The 19,928-nt window shown below is 32.2% G+C and overlaps 1 protein-coding gene across 2 annotated transcripts; it reads left to right on the top strand.

Moving 5' to 3' along the window:
* Positions 1–13: 13 nt before the first annotated feature.
* On the top strand, positions 14–19,495 carry LOC143192828 (putative sodium-coupled neutral amino acid transporter 11). 2 transcript variants are annotated; one of them, XM_076398542.1, is made up of 9 exons: positions 14–153; positions 10,694–10,750; positions 10,859–10,940; positions 10,999–11,208; positions 12,344–12,596; positions 13,443–13,513; positions 15,991–16,152; positions 16,206–16,462; positions 19,151–19,495. In XM_076398542.1, the coding sequence occupies exons 2-9, from the start codon at positions 10,733–10,735 to the stop codon at positions 19,406–19,408; spliced, it is 1,311 nt and encodes a 436-aa protein (XP_076254657.1). In that variant the 5' UTR covers positions 14–153; positions 10,694–10,732; the 3' UTR covers positions 19,409–19,495. The 2 variants fall into 2 exon arrangements, with proteins under 2 accessions (XP_076254657.1, XP_076254656.1); XM_076398541.1 differs by lacking the exon at positions 14–153 and adding an exon at positions 1,565–1,731.
* Positions 19,496–19,928: the final 433 nt, after the last annotated feature.

Below are 19,928 nucleotides of genomic sequence, written 5' to 3'. Positions count from 1 at the left end.
TAACCAAAATGGTAGCGAGACTTTTGCCCCACTCTATATAAACCCAGATAGTATACATACTATAGTAGAATATAGATAGCATTACTTAAACCTTTGGAGTCCAACTGCCATTTAGGAAATCAAGAGATTGCAAAAGAATCAAGATGAGCAAAAGTAAGTACTTTTAACATATAAAGTGTATTTACATCCCAAGGAAAATATTTAACAACAGTTCCAAGTTATTTAAAAATCCCTTTTTAACACTTTAACTTTTAAACATTTCGATATATGAAAATAAGAAAATGGATCAATAGCAGCTATACGTTAATCATATAGGACTATATATGCAGTGTTTTAAATATAATTTTAATATAATCAGATGTTGTTAATAATCAACGAATACATTTCGATTTACTGATATTTTATATTTATAAATATTTAGTATGCAAATAAATAAACTGTGGTTGAGAGGAAAATATAAAATATTTCATACGTATCTAAGCAATTTAGGTTGCACACCAAAATATTTATTATTCTTTTTGTACAGTACTTAAAAATATTTATTCCTGTCAAATATGCCACAAAAATAAAACATAAAACCACAACATGATAAAATGGTTATCATATATTAAATAACAATGTATATAAATAAATTATAGAACAATAACATAGGCACACATAACATGTTAATATTGTTATAAAAATTTAAATTTAATTCTATTGTAATAAAATTTTTCGTAAACAATAAAGAGACACGCCCCTTGTGGATCATTCTCTAAAAAGTATATTAATTCGTAACATCATTATCCAGTATACTGATATGAGCTTACGTTTTATATTTCATGGGATCAAATAAAAACAAGAAAATATAAATTATTTAACAAAATGGCCTTATTGTTTGTGGAACTATACTTCATTAAGGTATATGTAAAAACAAGCATGTTTTTAATCCAATATCCAAATCACTTTTCATTCTGACTCAATGTCTAAAGTTCTGATACATCGTCAAAACATTAATTTTTAGTGAATCACTTTAATATAAAATCAGTTCCCTCAAAATATGTAATTGAATGTACGTTTAAAAATGTAATCCATGTTTTAAAAGATTGTTTGTGTTTTGATCAAGCTGATTTATAATAAAAAATCACGATATTGTGAAGAAAAATTGTCCTCTTTAACATTGAAACAATGTTATACAAAGGGCCTGGTCTAATATTCAAAAATGGCTCTCAGTCTCACGTGACAGTCGTTGGAGATTAGATTAGATATTCCTATATATTATCTTATAGCTAAAATCTGACATAAAACATTTAAGAGAATAAAGTCTAAAACAATAGTGTGTTGACGTTTTGACAATATTTTTGAGAATGGTCCATATAGCGCAGAATTCAATGGAAGACGCAAGTCAGCAGAAAAATCAATATATATGTTTTCCGGCTGGAGTAGTATTTTGGCTCCATTCATAAAAACATGCCCCTTTAAAGAACACCCGTCAAGTTTGTTTGTCAAAATATATTCTTATAAAAGCCGTGAAACACAGTAACACGTTCACGATTGACTAAAAACATTAAATATTATACATACTCTAAATACCCAATAAACATATTGAAAAGCAACAAAACCAATGGTGCTAACAAATAATAATAAATAGACTCAACAACACCAACTTTACATAACTATAAAATGATAACCAACGAAAATAGTTATATGTTAAGCAACAGAAATCAGTATGCTCAATTTTCCGAAGACAGGGTAAGTAATTTTCATTAGAAATAAAACGAGATCATTTCACGCTTTATTTGCTTGTAGCAACTTAATGTATAACATGTCTATAACGTAGAACCTTTTACTAAAAGTTGTTTCACCTTTAATTTTATTGAACCTTAAATTTTTGCTTCATTTTTCAGTATTTTTTTTATATTCTTATACAATAGGAGAAAAATTACAAAATATAATTTTAATAATTTTCTAGATTCGTCAAAAAACAGGTCACATTTGAAGTGAATGGGTCAAACCTTTTACATTTGACAATTACATAGAAATTTTTAAAAATATATGACTTTAAATACACATAATGTAATTTATGTTGTGTAAAGATTTACAAAGAAATAACAACAACAATAATATCATTTGTTTAATAATATGACGTGAAATATTAATTTCATATTAAATTGATTTATTAGAGTAAAATTTTTTATTTTTATTAGATAAAAATGAGAAATACATCTACATTAATATTAATAACAAGGTTTTATTTTAAAATTGTTAAAAATGAACGAAATCATTTTAAAATTTTATGATTCTAAATTGATATATTGTAAATTTCATTGTAAGTTCAATTGGCAATCACACCATATATTCCCTGTAAATTAGTTCTGTTTTTATCCGCCCTCGCCGAAATCGACCCATATTTTCTATCTTGTGGGCGTTTGATTTTGGGTGTTGTCCTTAATCTATGAAAGGTTAATCAGATACTGTCAGTCAATAGTCTGATAATATATCATTACCAAAAATAATATAAATATATATATATATATATATATATATATATATATATATATATATATATATATATATATATATATATATATATACAATGCATTATCAATATTTCAATCAAACTCTCATAAAAACAACAGTGTCTTGAGTAGCAATTGTTATCATCTAATATCTATTTTTCTTTGCCATTTTTCCCGTCTTCCATCTAAAGGTCGATTTCGACACAAAGGTTTATAAGGAAATTCCAAAATCAAACAATTTCGTTTTCGAAAAACTATAAAAGACTAGCAGAGTTAGAAGAAAGTCTTGAAGTGTTACAGAAAAATTAGTAAAATAAGTATACTAAGGTGCCAGATTTTAGTCTTGATAGGGCTTGATTAACCTCTTGAATCTGGACTTGATTTTCATTTGAAAATTCTTGCAGCATGAGTGATTCGTCTTCTTACTACAGCCGTATATGCCTATTTGTTCTGATTTTCGCATTCTTGACAGTTTTTCATGCTTTTGCTTTTGCCAATACGAATTATTCCTTGAAGCCTCAAAGTCTGCATCAGCAAGTCATTAGATCGGTCAAGAAGTTTCTGACATAATTTTGAACGTTCTCTTTTTTTAAGTATATTCGCTTAATTGCATTTACTACTATGTTGAACAGTGGAGCTCGGATTTCATGTGAATTTAACAATCATTGCGTACTCACACGCAGCCAATGGAACCACCATAAGCGGCCTGAAGCAATTTAATGTTTTTTAGGAGCAAATGTTCGATTTCTGAAGCTGCCCGGAGTGAGGGCAAGTGTATATAGTAGAAAATAGAATGAAAATCAATTAAAATAATGATCTCACGTTTTCCACGTCTAAGACTTTCCTTTATAAACTGAAAATGCTCCTACCTGCTCTTTTCGGCTTGTTCGCGAGCTCTTTGAAATATCATGTGTATAATTTATACACAAGTAATTTTGGTTTTAATATATACACATATACAATTATACACAGATATATTTGAGGATCCGCTGATATGAACTCATTATCATCAACTTTATATGATATAGGATTTGTATTTTGTAAATTTTTATATTTATTAAGCAACTAATTCACAATATTCTACATATATTTTTAAAATAAACAACACAGAATAATAACTTTGACAATAAAACATTTTTAAAACTGCTAAGGGGGGATAATAAAGAGTATAATAAAAATAAAACTTAAACGAAAAAGGTAGACGAGAATATAACGAGTTAATTTCATGAAAAACATAGGAGATGTAATTTTATTAAATTAAAAGCATTTTTCACTAGTATATTAAATATAAAATGTTATATTTTAAAATATACAAACTTCTTAATTATATGCTTTGTCTGCTATCTAAGCTAAGTTAATTTCTTCCGCTTATAGCTATCGGTCAGTTATTATCACTAGTTAACCTTTTTCACATCAAGCTTTTTGAATTCGTCCTTGCCAAATTTTAGCTATAAACAATAAAAAATATCTAGACCCATAACAGAATTCGAAGTTCCTTCTTGATCACTATCCCTATTTCGTCGATTGGTTGAGAATGTGTCAATTATTTACTTATCATGGTAATCAAAGTAGTGAATAGCCTTTTTCCTAGTATATGTAGTTTTTTGAAAATTGACATAATATTAAAAATATGACTATATTATGAATACACATATTATGAATACAAATGAAACAGATGGAAAGACGAAAATATTTACATTAGTTCCTTCTAGGTAGTTGTTATCGTAACGCACCATCTTAGGGAAGCAAAAGTTCCTGCAGCTTGGTTAATTCGGCTTATTACTTGATCAGTAGATGCTACTTTCTTATTTTGTATTACTAATACCAAATACCTGAATTCCTGAAATTGCTCTAACCCAGTCTCGATGATATGGGGACGATAGCAGGCGATCCACCTCTAACATCACACCAATCGCAGAGAGCTAAAAGAGCCGCCCGCGAAATTGATACTATTGATTGGTAATACGAGTGGTAGTTGGGCGGAGGAAAATTTGGAGAATACGGCGGCTGAGGTAGAACCTTCCATATAGTGTTTCATACTTTTGTTTTTTCTACAGAGACAAACATTTTAGCCAGTAGCGATAAACTGTTACGGTTTCTTTTTCAGCTTGAGCAGGTTATAATACATTACAGACAAATAGATTCTCGTTGAATCTCTAAGTTTCAATTTCCAAGGGAACCAATTCACTACCGCTGTTTAGATGCAAACGTGTATAACTAAATGCTAACATGATTTTGATAATATTCGAAGTGTTTGACATGCGTCTTCGTTTCGATATTCGTCCAACTCTTCCTTGTCGCCTGTCCGTATAATTACTTGCCTTACAAATCAAAATTACCTCTGTTAAAAATCGTATCACTTTTGACACATTTGCAATGCAAAAACTTACATATTACTGTACAAAATCCGATATATTATATCGTAAACAATATAATGTATTTACTTTTTTTATAACATCTTTATTAGATACGCTTAGTACAATCTTAATTTACAATTAATTTATTACTACTTTTCCTATGTACTTGGATTAACTAACAAGCAAGACGAGTGCGAGAAAATACATCAATATATATTCCTCAATTATAATAACTTATAGCTATAGTTTACACTAAAGGTATACACTTTATATAAGCTTGTATGGTTTTGTTCGTTTCAATCTCCTGACATCCAGCAGTTGTATTGCTTCCACGTTAGTATGATTTAGTAATCTTCTTTGGAGTTTTGAAGGCGAAATCTTGGATAACTTCGCAAATTCATTTGATTTCCAGGTCATCGTGCAGTTTTTCGTTGGTTACGTAGCGATAGGCATTGGTAATCAGTCGAAGAACCTTGTTTTGACAGCGTTGTATGACTAGTTGATTTGAATTTTTAGTGCAACCCCATAGGTACAAATTAGCTTTATAATTGTATTTATTTATAATTGATAAACCTCTTTGATTTTAGATCAAGTTGAGAATATTTTCCGACTAACCAGTATAGTTGTTTTATTTTGGTTCTAATGTGTTTTGCTTTTTGTCTAACGTGATGTTTCCAATTTAACCTACGGTCAAGATAGATTCCAAGGTATTTAGATGATTCTGCTTGAGGAATCGAGCATCCATTGAGTGATATAATTAAGTTTTTATTATTTCGCCGCAATGCAAAATTAACGTGGACAGATTTGGAGCTACTAAGTTGAATTTTCCAATCTTTCATCCATTTGCAGATTTTGTTAACTGCCACTTGCCCTAGGCAGAGATATATCTTTTGCCATAATAATTGTGTCGTCAGCAAAAGTTCCAAGTAGTGTTTCTTTTGTTGTTGGAATATCAACAGTGTAGAGCAGATACAGGAGAGGTCCTAAGGCGCTACCTTGTGGAACTCCAGCCGAAATAGTTTTAAATGTCGAGAACGCCATTTCGTGCGATACTCTAAATTTTCTTCCGAAAAGATATGACTCCAGCAATTGACAATAGTTACGTGGTAACAATTTGCTCATCTTACAGATTAATCTCAAATGCCAAACACGATCAAAAAATTGTGAAACATCCAGGAATATTGCAGGGCAGTATTTCTTTTCCTCAAAAGCTCTTTCAATAGCCGCAGTTACTCTGTGCATTTGATCGATTGTTGAATGGTGATTTAGAAAACCAAGCTGGAAATCTGGTATAATTACAAAATTTTTGATACTTTTAAATATTAGTTAATCAAATAGTTTTGATATTGCAGGTAGTAGCGAAATAGGCCTGTAAGATTGGACTTGTTCTGCAGGTTTGTCAGGTTTTTTGAGCATAATTATTTGTGCCACCTAAAAGCATTCCGGAACATGCTTCAGCCTTAAACAGGCATTAAATATATATCTCAACATGATGATTGCTTTTCGTGGCAGTTCTTTCATTAATCCAGGTGAAATGTTGTCTATACTAGCTGCCTTTTTAGGATTGAGGTTATCAATTTCAGTGGCAACTTCCAATATAGAAATTAGATTTAAATCTACATCGGGTTCATTAGGTTGAAATAAGTTAGCTAAGTATTGTGCGAACAATTCAGAATTTTCATCATTGCGCCAGACCCATTGATTTCGATCGTTTTTAAATGGCGGTACTCCAATAATTGGTCTTTTAAATCTTCCAGTTGCTTTCCATAGCGAATAATCTTTGTCTGCTTGTGGGCTTAATTCACTTACTTATTTTGAAAGCAATTCTGTTTATATGCTTTGATCTTTTGATTCGTCTGATTACTAATTCTATTAAACGTAGTTTTGTCTGCAGCATTTCTCGTTCTGTGCCATATTCTTCTAGCTTTTCGCCTTTCTTTTATCATTTCTCTAATTTTGAGGGGGTAAATTACTTCATATTCTGATTTCTCTCTTGCTATTGGCGTAGCATCTTTTGCAGCTGACCGAATTTGTTCAGTTATATTTTTGGTTTGTTACTCAAGATCATCTATACTTTTATGTCTTACTTTTAAACTGATTTGTTCCTGCAGTATTAATCTGAATTTGTCTCAGTCCGTATATTTGTTGGTAAGATTAGGCCTTTTTGCTTTTCTTAGGATTGTCGCGCCCAGTGTTAACAATACTGGAGTGCGATCAGATGTTAGATCGAACAAGCTTCCTGTACTAATTTGATTTAATGAGATGCCTTTTATAATATAGAAATCCAGCAGGTCTGGGACATTATTACTGTCTGTGGGCCAGTAAGTGGGTTCGTGCCCTGAATGATAATTACAATTTGTAAGGTTAATGGCGTTGAGTAATTCATTTCCTTTTCCAGGTGTTATTATTCGTGAAAAGTCTCCATCAATAATAAACCTTGGGCCTAATTTTGAAAAAATATTTTTATATTGTTGTGTCATTTTATGTCTTGGTGGACAATATATAGCGCCAATATTTATTTCAGCCCCGTTTTTTGCGATAATAATTATCGTAGCTTGTATTTCTTCATTTTTAATCTCTTCTTGTTCGAAATGTTGTATATTTTGTTTAATTATTAAAGATGTTCCTCCCCGAGCCCGTTCGCTGGGGTGTAGTGTCCAGTAAGCATCATAACCCCGTAGTTTAATGTAGTTTTTTTTACAAAAATGTATTTCCGATATGACAGCTATATCTATGTTATCTGTTTTCAAGAATAATTCTAGTTCCCGGACTATTTGCTTTAGTCCGTCTGCGTTCCAAATTATAATTTTTTAAAACGAATTACTCATTTTTGTTTTTCTTTAGCTTGTTTTGGGTGGTTTTCTTCAATCCGGATTTCTCCATTTTTTCCACTCTGTCTTCTAACTGACTGAATTTCTGTCTCATTTCAGTCTGGAATTCTTTGAGCAATTTCATCATGTCGACGATAGTTGGTTCGTTGGCCGTAGCTTCCTGCGGTTTCGTATCTATTTGTTTATCATTTGATATTTTGGTGGCGTTTATATTTTTGACCGACGGTCTTGCTGTTTCTTGGGATTTTTATTTTCAACGGTAGATGTTGTTTCAGAGTTTTTGGTTTTGTCAATTTGTCTTAAGCGTTGTTATGCTGTAATTTTCTTTGGCAGGAGTTTTATTTTGATATACTGCACATCCTTTATAATTGGCAGGATGACCTTTTTCATTGCACAACACGCATATTGCTACACTATTGCGTTATTTTCTGTACTGAGTTGTGTGATGTTTACCGGCACATTTCACACATCTTGGTTCCCTACTGAAAAAATTTTTAGTGTGTCCAAGATTTTGACAGTTTGTGCATTGTGGTATATTATTATTTATAATGAACGAATTGTTTTTCTTCATCTCATTACTAAGGGTTACGTTAATATCATCTTAGACAAGGCTTTAAACTGCACTCGGTCAGTGGCTACTCCCTTTATTTGTGATCTAAATAAATTAAAATTGCCAACATTGCTTACCTTGATCGGAGGGGGCAGAGAGATTTTGCCTTCTTACTTTTTTTTAATGCTTATAGCACTTTTGCGATTGGCGAAGGCGTCATCTCTGACTTCTTCCTCTTTTTATCCTTCTTGTTTGTTACTTCGGTCCAGTCAGACTGTTCCTCTACTTCTAATACTAGTTCTTCTTCATCAATGTAGTAGTCTTCTGCATAATTAGTAGGCCTTTTTGGTGTATCTTGCGGGTGACCTTGCAGTTGCAAACGGATAGTAGCCATATCCTTAGTTAATTACAACAATTGTTGGTTCAGACGCTCGTGATTCGTTCTTCATTCTTCATTTTCTTTCAGTAACATATTCAAATCCATTATGTTGTATTGTTATTATTAAATGTTTTTTTCACTAACTTTCACTTTTTTCCCTTTTTGGAAAACGTGGGACGTCTTGTGTTTGAGAGCACGTATTTACTTCACTTTGGGTTGGCGGTTTCACCGTACCCCGTACCTGGGAGTTTTTTGAAACCGTTAACCTAAGTTGACTGTAAAAAAATACAGATGTATTTTTATTTGATATTTACAGAGACTCGTTTTCGGGACGGAAAAAACAAGTCTTGACTTAATGAAGGTCGGGACCGAACTATGTATTTACTATTTCTTAAAAATCTTTATTATTTCTACAGTATATAAAGGTTTTCAGAAAAAAATGTGAAGAAACGAAAGAACCAAAAAAATTAAATCAACCAAAATTAAAACGATATTATATGACGTCAGCAAAATTACTAAAATCATCTATTTTGCGTTTTTAACAGCTGCGAAAAAGACATGGAGCAAAATCTTAAAAAGTGATCAAAAAATATGAGACTGACATTGTCCGAGGACAATTGGGCCGACCGCTTTGGCACGATTTAGTGAAGAACATTTGAATTTCTGCAGCACCAATAGCAGCATAATGATTGAGAAGCTAAAGTTCCGACTGATGATGTATGATGATAATGATGAGGATGACGCATAGGATAAAATAAAGTTTGCATCGTAGGATTGTTTAAATAATATCGATATATTTATAAAGCTGATAAAAAGATATATTTAAATTTTTTTCTGAATATAGAGAAGTTAACAAAAAAATATTTTTTCAACAAAGCGATATATCCAGATCAATAAGCCTTTTATATTTAAAATAACTATATACGCGTATATCTGTTTAAATCTGAAAATAAATGGTGGTATAATCGAATAGATACGTCATATGTTATCAAACTAATTAATTAATTTTGATACTTAACGATATAATGAGTTGAAGAATAAGTAATTTCGGTTTTTATTGATTTTTTATTGTTTCGTATTTAAGATGAATGCATCAAAACTTCACTAAGAAAATTTCTGTCAATTTTTGCCAATTTTTGCAATTTTTTTAAGTCACTAAATATATTTGTGGTCTAGCACGTTAGTGATGGAAGACAGGGCATTTCCTGTTCACTAATTCTGTTTATTTCTAATGTATTCTTAATATTTTCTGAGCAACTAAAAATCATTTGCTTCCATCGCAGATGTTGAAAGTAGATAGTTGGACCATATTCGAGCAGCTCATGATGAACAGTTCCTTTCCAATATCAACAAGTATATTGTGCACAAAACAGTGTTATCCTACGTGATGCACTTTTCATCGCTGTTAGTAATTTGTTTCAAAAATACCAATAAACTTGATTTCGATTCGTTTCAACAGCTATTCCCAACCGAAAACTCGAAAAACGTCATTACATTTTTCACTGATATTTCATGTGTAACCCAAGCATGGCGCTTCAGTACTGTTTTATAACCGAATGCTTAGATCGTAAGTTGAAATTTGTTAATCTGCCTTCGACAGATTTAAGAATTCAACCGGGGTGGAGTCACGTTTAATATCGAAATACCGTCGATTCGAAAATGCGCAAACCATTTCTGACATAAATATTTATTTAAAAATTCCTTAACATCAATTTTCAAAGAGCCTGCTCCACATTTTTCAATTTTCATTGGCTAAAATAGGAAAATATAGTGAAAATGGCCTTCTGAATTATATACTTTTAAAGCTCACTAACTTTTGACTGACTAGATGAATAACTTTATTTATAGAATGTTCTGTAGAATGTTCAGGAAATACATACTGATGTATTTATACCGTACTCGCCTTGCTTGTGTATTACTGCAAGTAGAAAAACAGAACAGCAATAATAAATTAATTTAGAAATTAAGATTGTACTAAGCATATCTAATAATTAATTACAAAAGATACAGGCTGAGATATACATTTCAAGATATCCATTTCCCACACCATTATTATTATTAATTTTCGTCTGTTTTAGGGTAGTAGCATAGATTCCCATGAAAATGCATTTGACGACATGAAACAGTTGATTAAAGTGAGTTTAACTTTTAAATAAATATAGGTCTTTATTGATTCATGATCATATTTTCCTTACCTTACATAAATACCTGGTAAAATTATCGATAAATAACATATCTTATAGGAAGAAGAAAATGATAAAAAATCCTCGTTGCATTATGCAAGTTTCAACTTCATAAATTCAATAATAGGTAGTGGAGTGATAGGTAAGTTTTATAAATTGCACTATAAGAATGAAACTGAACAACAAGATGATATTTGTAGGTATTCCATATGCATTACACGAAGCTGGCTTTGGATTCGGTTTGATATTGTTGGTGTTCGTCGCTTATGTCACAGATTACTCCTTGATTCTGATGATAAAAGCAGGACACATCAGTGGAAGGTTTTCTTATCCGGGGATAATGGAAGCTGCTTTTGGAAAACCAGGATTTATACTATTAGGGACCCTGCAGTTTTTCTATCCATTTATTGGTAAGCAAAATAATATGATTGATAAATCATGACAGATATATGGTATTTAATGTTAACAGATTGTTTGTAATAAATTACTCCATGTAAAAATTCACACATCTAAATAACAAATCTTCTAAACTTTCATAATCTGAAACATACGTAGTTATGTACTATAAATTTCGGCAAGCAAACAATAGCTGTTAGAATACATATTAAGATTAATTAATCGTTATTTAATCCTAAATTCTTAATAAATAATTCAAATTCTGCAGCGATATCTATTCCTGAAAATGCGAAATAAAATAACAACTTTCTATTGAGTCATTCAGTGTATACTGACGCTAATCATGGAAGAGTCAAAATTGTATTTTCGACATTCATTATTTTTGTTTGATGTGATGAAATCTCAACGTAACTCAAAGTGTAACTCAAAGATAAAAACCTAGCTCAAAGCCTCAAAGGATTTTCAAACAGTTTAGCAGATGATGAACAGTTTCAACATCACGGTTTAATTATTTGAGAGGCAAGAAGATTTCCATTGATTTTATAGTGGTTATCCCCTACTATATATTATAAGAGTACGGAACTTTCTGTATCGAAGTCATTTGAATCATTGAACCTCACTACACTATACAAGATCAAAGAATTTGATTCTTGTGAGTGTGTGTTCTATTCCGGTGTTATCCAAGAGTTGTACTACTTCGATATTTATATGAGAATGGAATCAGGAGTGACAGTCGTGATTTAAAGGTCTTGGTGTAAGTAATTAATCCTGTAGTACCTGGGTACAGCACAGTACTTCTCAGGACTTTATTATGAACATCCGTATAATTGAATTCCGTGTGTCCATATAAGTTTCAATATTTGTATAATAACAATTTATTATGCACTGATAATTGTGATTTTCTTCCTATTAACCAATAGATGCGATTCGCTAACCAATGAATATACAAAACTTTCATTTTAAAGAAATCAAGAACCGACCGTCCATGTAATATTTCCTTTATATATATCCCAATATTGATCAAGAGTAAAACCACCTGATCTCGGAATAATTTGGTACAAACATATCCGTCAATACCAAGCGCTATCAAGTCCAAATTTAAAAACATATATGCCATTCGGTCCTATTTTTAATAATGATTTTTTTCAGCCATGGTTTCATACAACGTTGTCGTAGGGGATACTGTAACTAAAGTGATAGTAAGAGTGGCTGATATAGGACCTCAAAACATCTTCGCCAAAAGAGAAGTGATAGTTTTAATAGCTACAATTTTCATAACAATACCGCTGTGCTTGTACAGAGATATCGCTAAACTGGCGAAAATATCATTTTTCAGTTTGGTCTGTATAGGATTCATTCTTTTCTCCATCTTCTTGCGCATCGGGAAGCTGAGTGATATTGTGTAAGTATGGATAATTCTTTACTGTATTAGAGAGTACTTGAAATATGGGATTTTAAATTTACCAAAACAAGAAAAGGACCAAAACAACAATTTTGCGGATATTTGACAATCAGGCGAATTTTATTTGTTGATTCGCTTACATTTTCAGCATTATATTTATTTTTAACTACTATAAAATGAGAAGGAATAATAATGTCTGTTTTTAAAACGAATTTACAATATGAAATAGGTAATACATTCGACATCGTGATGACGTGAGTTCTCTGTTTTATTTAATATGTAATACTATAATATATGTTGTAAAGGCAAACTTACATAACCAATATTTAGTATAATGTATCCTTTTTATTTACTGTAAACATATTTGGGAACTTTTGGAATGGAACAGAGAAAATCACACCCGATCAAGAATATTATCCATCATCCACTTGTCCTGACCTCTAGAATAATATAATTTGTATAAAAAAGAAACTGATATCATGAACTACAAATATATTTCACTGGAATCTATGAGCCTAAGCTGTACAAAACAGGAACTTGTTTCCAAAAAGTATGTTACAATGTTTATATTACAGAGTACTGTGTTTTCGTCAGATAGTGTCCATCAGTCCACCAGCGATTTACAGCGCTAGTAAAATAAGTGAAATTACTATAACTCCCTAAATTATTGAAACTTACTTCTTAAATTTTTAAAAACGCAAAAAATTTTTAAAATAATTAATTTTTCTTAATGGAATGCATATGTTGAAATTATGTTGTTTAAAACAATATTTTGGAATTAAACATATCATATATTAACATACATAAACATAATTTAAAATATAATTTGCAACTAATATTTTTTAGGCCAGAACATCCACACTCATGGAAATTTATTAATGCTGATATTGTTCCAGCTATAGGCATTATGGCCTTTGGTAAGCACAGTAGTATTAAAATTATTGTTTGATTCAATTACTGCTCAGTCTCCATTTATATTTTTGTTTTCTTTTTTTTATTAACCTAATACTTTGTTCCCCAATCATTTTTTCATTGATTTTATAGTGGTTATCCCCTATAACATATACGAGGGCGGCCCGTCAAATACTTAGCCTACAAAATAAAAACGAAAGTTTTAGAATAGTGGCTATTTATTTCTCAATATATAGACTGGCCTTCTTATAGTTCGATATATTTGATCCAGCGATGTTTCAACTTCTTTACCCGTCTGAAAAATACGTTTTTTCAATGTCTCCAAAGCCGGCTTCCGTAGCGGCGATGCGAGTGAGTGACTTTTTCAAGTTCAGAAACAAAAAGAAGTCACACGGGGACAAATGTACAAAATACGGTGGATGGTCAACACGCGGTCACAAAATCAAAACAAAACTATTCGGCTCGAGTCTGATCCGGCTGAAACTTCAACAGTAACCATATACGAGAATGTACTACACGATATACATGTCTCTTGCTACAATGGCGCCATCGGGCGGTAAGGCTAAGTACTGAGAGGACTGCCCCAGTAGATGCAATTATGCTAAAATATTTAACAATAGAAATTACGCTAATAACTATTAGATAGCGGTATTTTGACTGATAGAGATGTGGAGCACTCCTCACTTTATTGTAAAGTATCCCATTGCGGATCCATATAATTTGAGAATAAATGAGGAAAATACTAAATTTTGCAAACGCAAGTATTGTAAATACTATCAGCACCTGGGTGGGGCAATTGCAGGTACTCAAATACATGGGATCAATACAGAAGAATAGAATGGTAATGGCTTAATAATATGTTGGTTTGACCAAGATGAGAGAGCTCTTGTGATTATGTAAGTCTTATATATGACTTAAGGCGAGTTTAAGAAGGCAAATTCTGCATGTGACATGTACTACTAACAGCTATAGTTTTCACAGATTTCTATGGAAAAAATCAAACTATTTGATGGAAGAGACAATAGGATTAAATAAAATATATGTAAGATTAAGAGTATGAAAATAAATAATGAATACACAGTTAATAGTACCCGGGTCACTACTGATGCTGCATTAAATTTGGGAATATGGCACCCGCCAACCGGGCAGCAGTCATTGGACTGCATTGACAGCATGTCGATCAGCTTGAGAACAAGCCCATTTTCACAAGAACTTGATCTGAATTCTTGCTTGTGGAACGATTAAGATATGAAGTGCTTGATTTCTGAAGTATCTAGTAAACGTCTTTGAATGGTATCCTCGAACCTGAAGGCCGTTAAGAAAGCAGTGTCTTTGGCGTAAGACGCGACGCTAATGTACTCTTTTCTCGGCAGATCTGAAATAGTATCATCTGATCTGTAATAATGCTGGAGCCAGCGGGGATTCTTGAGGTACGCCACCTGATTGATTGATTTGAATTTGATTGATTTTCAAGTGGAAATAGTTTTCCTAATCTTGACCTGGAAAGATCTGTCCGATAGATAGGACTTGATGAGAGCGATTAGGTCTTCTGGGAGGCCTAACCGTACGCATTTTGCGATCACACCGTCGTGTTAGACCTTGTCGAAAGTTTAGTTGCTTCAAGCTATTCGCGTCGGTTAAGAGGCGATGGATGTGTGCTGCCAGACGAGTAGCCTGATGGACGGATGAATGGTGAACGCGAAAACCGAATTGTTCATCAGGTATAACGTTGTTTTCTTTTGTGAAAGGGTTGATAGCGTAGAATATTACCATCTCGGCAAGCTTCAAAATGGCACTGAGAAAAATGATGGACCTTTAATCAGATGGAGATACTTTTGCTCCTTTGTTGGAAATAACCTCTATATGTGCGTTCCTCGGGGACGCCAAGAAATGTTGTAGCTTCATGATGGAGTTAATTATATTAGCCAATTCCGCGAGCTGCTTATGCGGGAGCTTTTTTAATTGGGTGATTAATATTCTGTCAAAACTCTTTTTTGGTTTGAAGTTTTTCGATCATATTCTGCAGATATTTCGGAGGCACAATATGGTTGAGAAGAAAGGTTGTTGTGACTGGGCTTTTGATGGAGTCACATTCGATACCCGAGGCTAAAACTACTGCGCCTGATCGCCAGCAACAAGACTTACTTTATTCAAAGTTGTTTAAGATTCAACATATTGGTTGAGAGCCAGATAAATAGAAAGAATGAGCACTTAGTTAAAAAATAAATCTTTTTGTTTCCCAGAAAATATATAACTTAAAACCTTAAACGGAAAAAATGGATCCAATTTTATCTTTTTTTATTACTTGCTAATTAGCTTTAAGCAACTTAAATATTAAAATATATGGAATACTTAAGGTTATAAAATTTTTCATATCGAATCTGAACTATAACAGAAACATTACTTTTTCCCGTATTTTTTAAGATTTTATAAAATGAAATTCGTATAGAAAAATCACCTCTAAAACAATGTTTACTTTTAGCTTTCATGTGTCATCATAATACCTTCCTGATCTACAGCTCAATATCGGACGCATCGCAGAAAAAATGGGAAACTGTCACTCATGCATCCATCATCACTAGTTTGATCGTCGCTTGTTTGTTTGGTATTGCCGGTTATTCAACTTTTAAAGCTTACTCCCAAGGTAAATAACAAACTAGCCGAATGTAGAACGATGAAAGAAGTAATAATTTTTAGGCGACCTTTTGGAAAATTATTGTTGGGATGATGACTTCATGAACGTCAGTCGACTGCTATTCAGCATACAAATTCTCTTGACCTATCCTATCGAATGTTTCGTAACTAGAGAAGTGATAGAAAATTCCATCATGCAACGTGATCCGAATGTACCGATGCCCGAAAGTGTACACTACGCAATTACGTTAACCATAGTTATCACAACTTACTTGATTTCGATGGCAACAGATTGTTTAGGTGTAGTATTGGAACTTAACGTAAGTAAACTAGAGTAATATTAGATGTTATTCAGTTGTTCAATTTTAATTATTAGAAAACTAAATAAATCCAAGTATCCCAGAATAATCCCTCGTTATCCGCGGGGGTTGGTGAAGGTTGGTGAAACCGCTCTTGGCGAAGGATCCATACATGTACGGATTTAAGGGAGAGGGCCATGTAATTTTGTTAGATTTATAGTTGAATTTATTTGTCTGTTCATTAATGAAGAATATCAAAATAAATCTATGTACAAGTGTACGTAAATATAAAAAATATTTTAACTTATGTATTACTTGCTCATAAAAACATAATTTAACAAAATGATACTTATAGTACGCAATTCACAAAGTTACATGTACTTAGAAAATGCAAATGTAACTAAACAAATTTTTGATACAAAAATTGTTGGCTTTTTCATTATTTTCTTAATGTCTTTCTGCGCTCCTTTATACGGTTGTAGTAAACCCTCTAGACGGTTATGAAACTCCATACTTGGTTCCAGTGAAGGATCCAAGTCCAAAACCGAATCCTCCAGTTGATGAGCAGCTGACAAAATCTTATTTATTTTGTCAAAAACGTAATTTATTTTCCAGCTAAATCTTGAGAAGTATGATCTTCATCATTTAATTCATTATTTCCAAAATTTCAACGAGTTCCTCTTCTGAGAGTTCAGTGTCATTAGTTGGTAAAACTTCTTCAACATCTATTAAGATCTTCAAAACATTCTCCATGTATTTGATGCATAACTTGCAAAATGTTAGTGACTTCGGCTTTTTGTCCGGCAATGCTGCGATATCGATAACAACTTCCGGCACCGAGTTTTTCCAGCATGCATTTATAGTTTATGGTCTTAAGTTACTCACTGATCTTTAATAATGGTTATGCAATGAGCATATTAAACTGTTCCAACTTCTTGGTAACAATCAAGGAAGGATCTGCTTTCATAAATTGTAAGATGCGACTAAAAATGTGCTTTAGATAATGTGTTGATGTAATGATATTGTGCTGGGAGATAAAAATTGTATTTTCATATTGGGGTCGATTAAATTTAAGGTCTCCGGATGTCCGGGCGCATAGCTTTATCTCAATAAGCAGAAGGATCTTATATGGTAGTGACTTTGAAGGCAAATAGTGTTTAATACTAGGCACGAAACAATTAGTTATCCAGTCTATAAATAGTGTCATCGTAACCTAAACATTACAATTTGCTCTCCAAAACAGACCGACAGTCCTTATTTTTATTTTTCAAGGGCCATGGATTTAATGATTTGTAAACAAGCATTGGCTTCATCATAAAATCACCTGAGGCGTTATAACAAAACAAGATAGTTAATCGGGACTTAGCTAGCTTAAACCTGAAAAGCGAAACCATGGATAAAGAGAAACAACCGCAGTTGGCGAGACCTCGTGTAACGAGGGATTACAGTAATTACTTTTTACATTTGGACCAATTGAGTGAAAATAGTAATCTACGATCTTAAAATAGTAATCTTTAACCCGATTTAATGTTTAATCATTCAAATCCTTTTAAATACACACCTTCCATGGGCGATGAGTATAAGATATAATATTTAATGTCTGTTATTAAAATGGTTTTATGTAAGTTATGCATTTTAAAAGGGTTTGAAACACAAAAACATTTTTTTTTAAATACTATTTTACTTGATGGATGGCGACTTGTTGAAGGGCGATACTAAGTGACACTGAAGATTCGTATTTATTAGAAAATAGAAAATTAGAAAAACCAACCCGTCTCACTCGATCACTATTCAGGTAGCTTTAAACTAGATGGCCATAATAGTCTCCCTCCTAAAGAAACAGCCACAGAGATGTACGTGGTCGTTATTCCATCTAGACAGCTTATAGTTGTTATAAAAATTGTTTTTGAGTATCGATTGTATCTGGCATAGTTTCTACCCAAATTTCTATTGTACCTCTTTACGGAATGGTTTTTCAAGTTTTTACAGCTAAGGAATTAAGCTAATGCAATCTCCCTTTCGTGGCCGTTTACCCTGAACTACAAGCTTCTGTCCAAATTCCACTAGACTATGTTAATGCACAGCTACTTCAGGCTGCTTTTGCCGGCCTTACACCTTGAATTATATCTATACCGCGTCTAGTTCTGAAAAGAACCTTTAATATTTTGACGACGTTTCGGCAGAATCTCATCTACCATCTTCAGGTCTTGCTTTTGTTTGTTCTACTCCTCATTATACGATTTGACCAGGTTAGACCAAATGACATCTGAAGAATATGAATTTCCCATATCAGTTTTTCCAAATATTTTTTACTGGTTTTGAGATCTGTGAACACACACAATAAAGAATAGACAATAGTGATATAACCTTTATACAATCATTAAAAGGCTCTCATAAGAATCCTCGCAAAACAATTTTAGTAATTTAAAAACTACACTTTAAACTCTGTTTTGTTGGGAATAAATTTTGAGACTTTCTCACATATTCGTATTATTTGTAGCGTTCTGAGAATGGTGGTCGGCCAATGGTAGTAGTAGTATCGTAATTTGACTGTTAAACTCACACACTGGACGCTATAATCAAGATCTGGCTACTATACCGCATTAACGGTTAATGGACAGTCTGTCTGTCTGTTACTTTCCTCTATAACGCCTTTAATACTACAAAACGTGCAAAGTAACTAAAATAATTAGATTTAATGTTTTATAGGGAGTACTTGCAGCTGTACCTCTGGCTTACGTCTTGCCCGCGTTATGCTATCTGCGGCTTGAAGATGGAGTTATATTTAGCCGAGAAAAATTACCAGCCTTAGGAGTAGCTGTGTTTGGACTTGCCGTCGCTGTTTTAGGTGTTATATTTCTGTTTATGAACCTGGAACAAGTGAATCAATGTAGTCATGGCACAGTGATGAAATATTGCCTAGAAGGAAATCAAACCGTCGACGTATCCAATCAGACTGCACTGTAGGATGTATATATTTTTTGTTACATCTCCGCAAATAAGTTATATAAATCCTTTTAAATGGCGTAATACTCAAAAAAGAAGTCATATTTTCCAAGTGAATTGTTGTAAGAAGGCTTAAATTACTAACATTCTCTAATCAAAAATTTGTCATATTTTAAAAAGGCTATAACATACCTATACAGTAAACAAAATTAATATAATATATATATATATATATATATATATATATATATATATATATATATATATATATATATAATAACAATCAAAAATAGAGCTTAAAATATATATTGAACATAAATAAAGTAGAAGTATTTCTATAAAAAAAATAATATATACACACTAAGTGACAAATGATAAAGCTTTAAAATGATAGAATGTTATACAGTTATTCTAATATTACACATTGTTGCCAAATATATTGTGATTAAAAAAGAAATATTTACACTATATGTATTTCTGCACCAAATAGGAAAAATGCACTTTCGTTTCAAAAAGTTTTCGGTAGGAAAAAATACTATAA

This window comes from Rhynchophorus ferrugineus, unplaced genomic scaffold, assembly GCF_030347505.1.
Source record: "Rhynchophorus ferrugineus isolate W39M unplaced genomic scaffold, kcgeb_rfMv2 rfM3, whole genome shotgun sequence".
Classification (NCBI taxonomy): Eukaryota; Metazoa; Arthropoda; class Insecta; order Coleoptera; family Curculionidae; genus Rhynchophorus; species Rhynchophorus ferrugineus.
Note: the sequence above shows the minus strand (reverse complement) of the source record. Positions and strands in the feature narration are given on the sequence as shown.

What these genes read in the sequence shown, in the direction of transcription:
- LOC143192828 (XM_076398541.1), top strand. Translation starts at nt 1,663, where the DNA reads ATGATAACCAACGAAAATAGTTATATGTTAAGCAACAGAAATCAGTAT. An exon ending in ACATGAAACAGTTGATTAAA is followed by an intron (nt 10,751 to 10,858) that starts GTGAGTTTAACT and finishes CATATCTTATAG; the next exon opens with GAAGAAGAAAATGATAAAAA. An exon ending in GTTTTTCTATCCATTTATTG is followed by an intron (nt 11,209 to 12,343) that starts GTAAGCAAAATA and finishes GATTTTTTTCAG; the next exon opens with CCATGGTTTCATACAACGTT.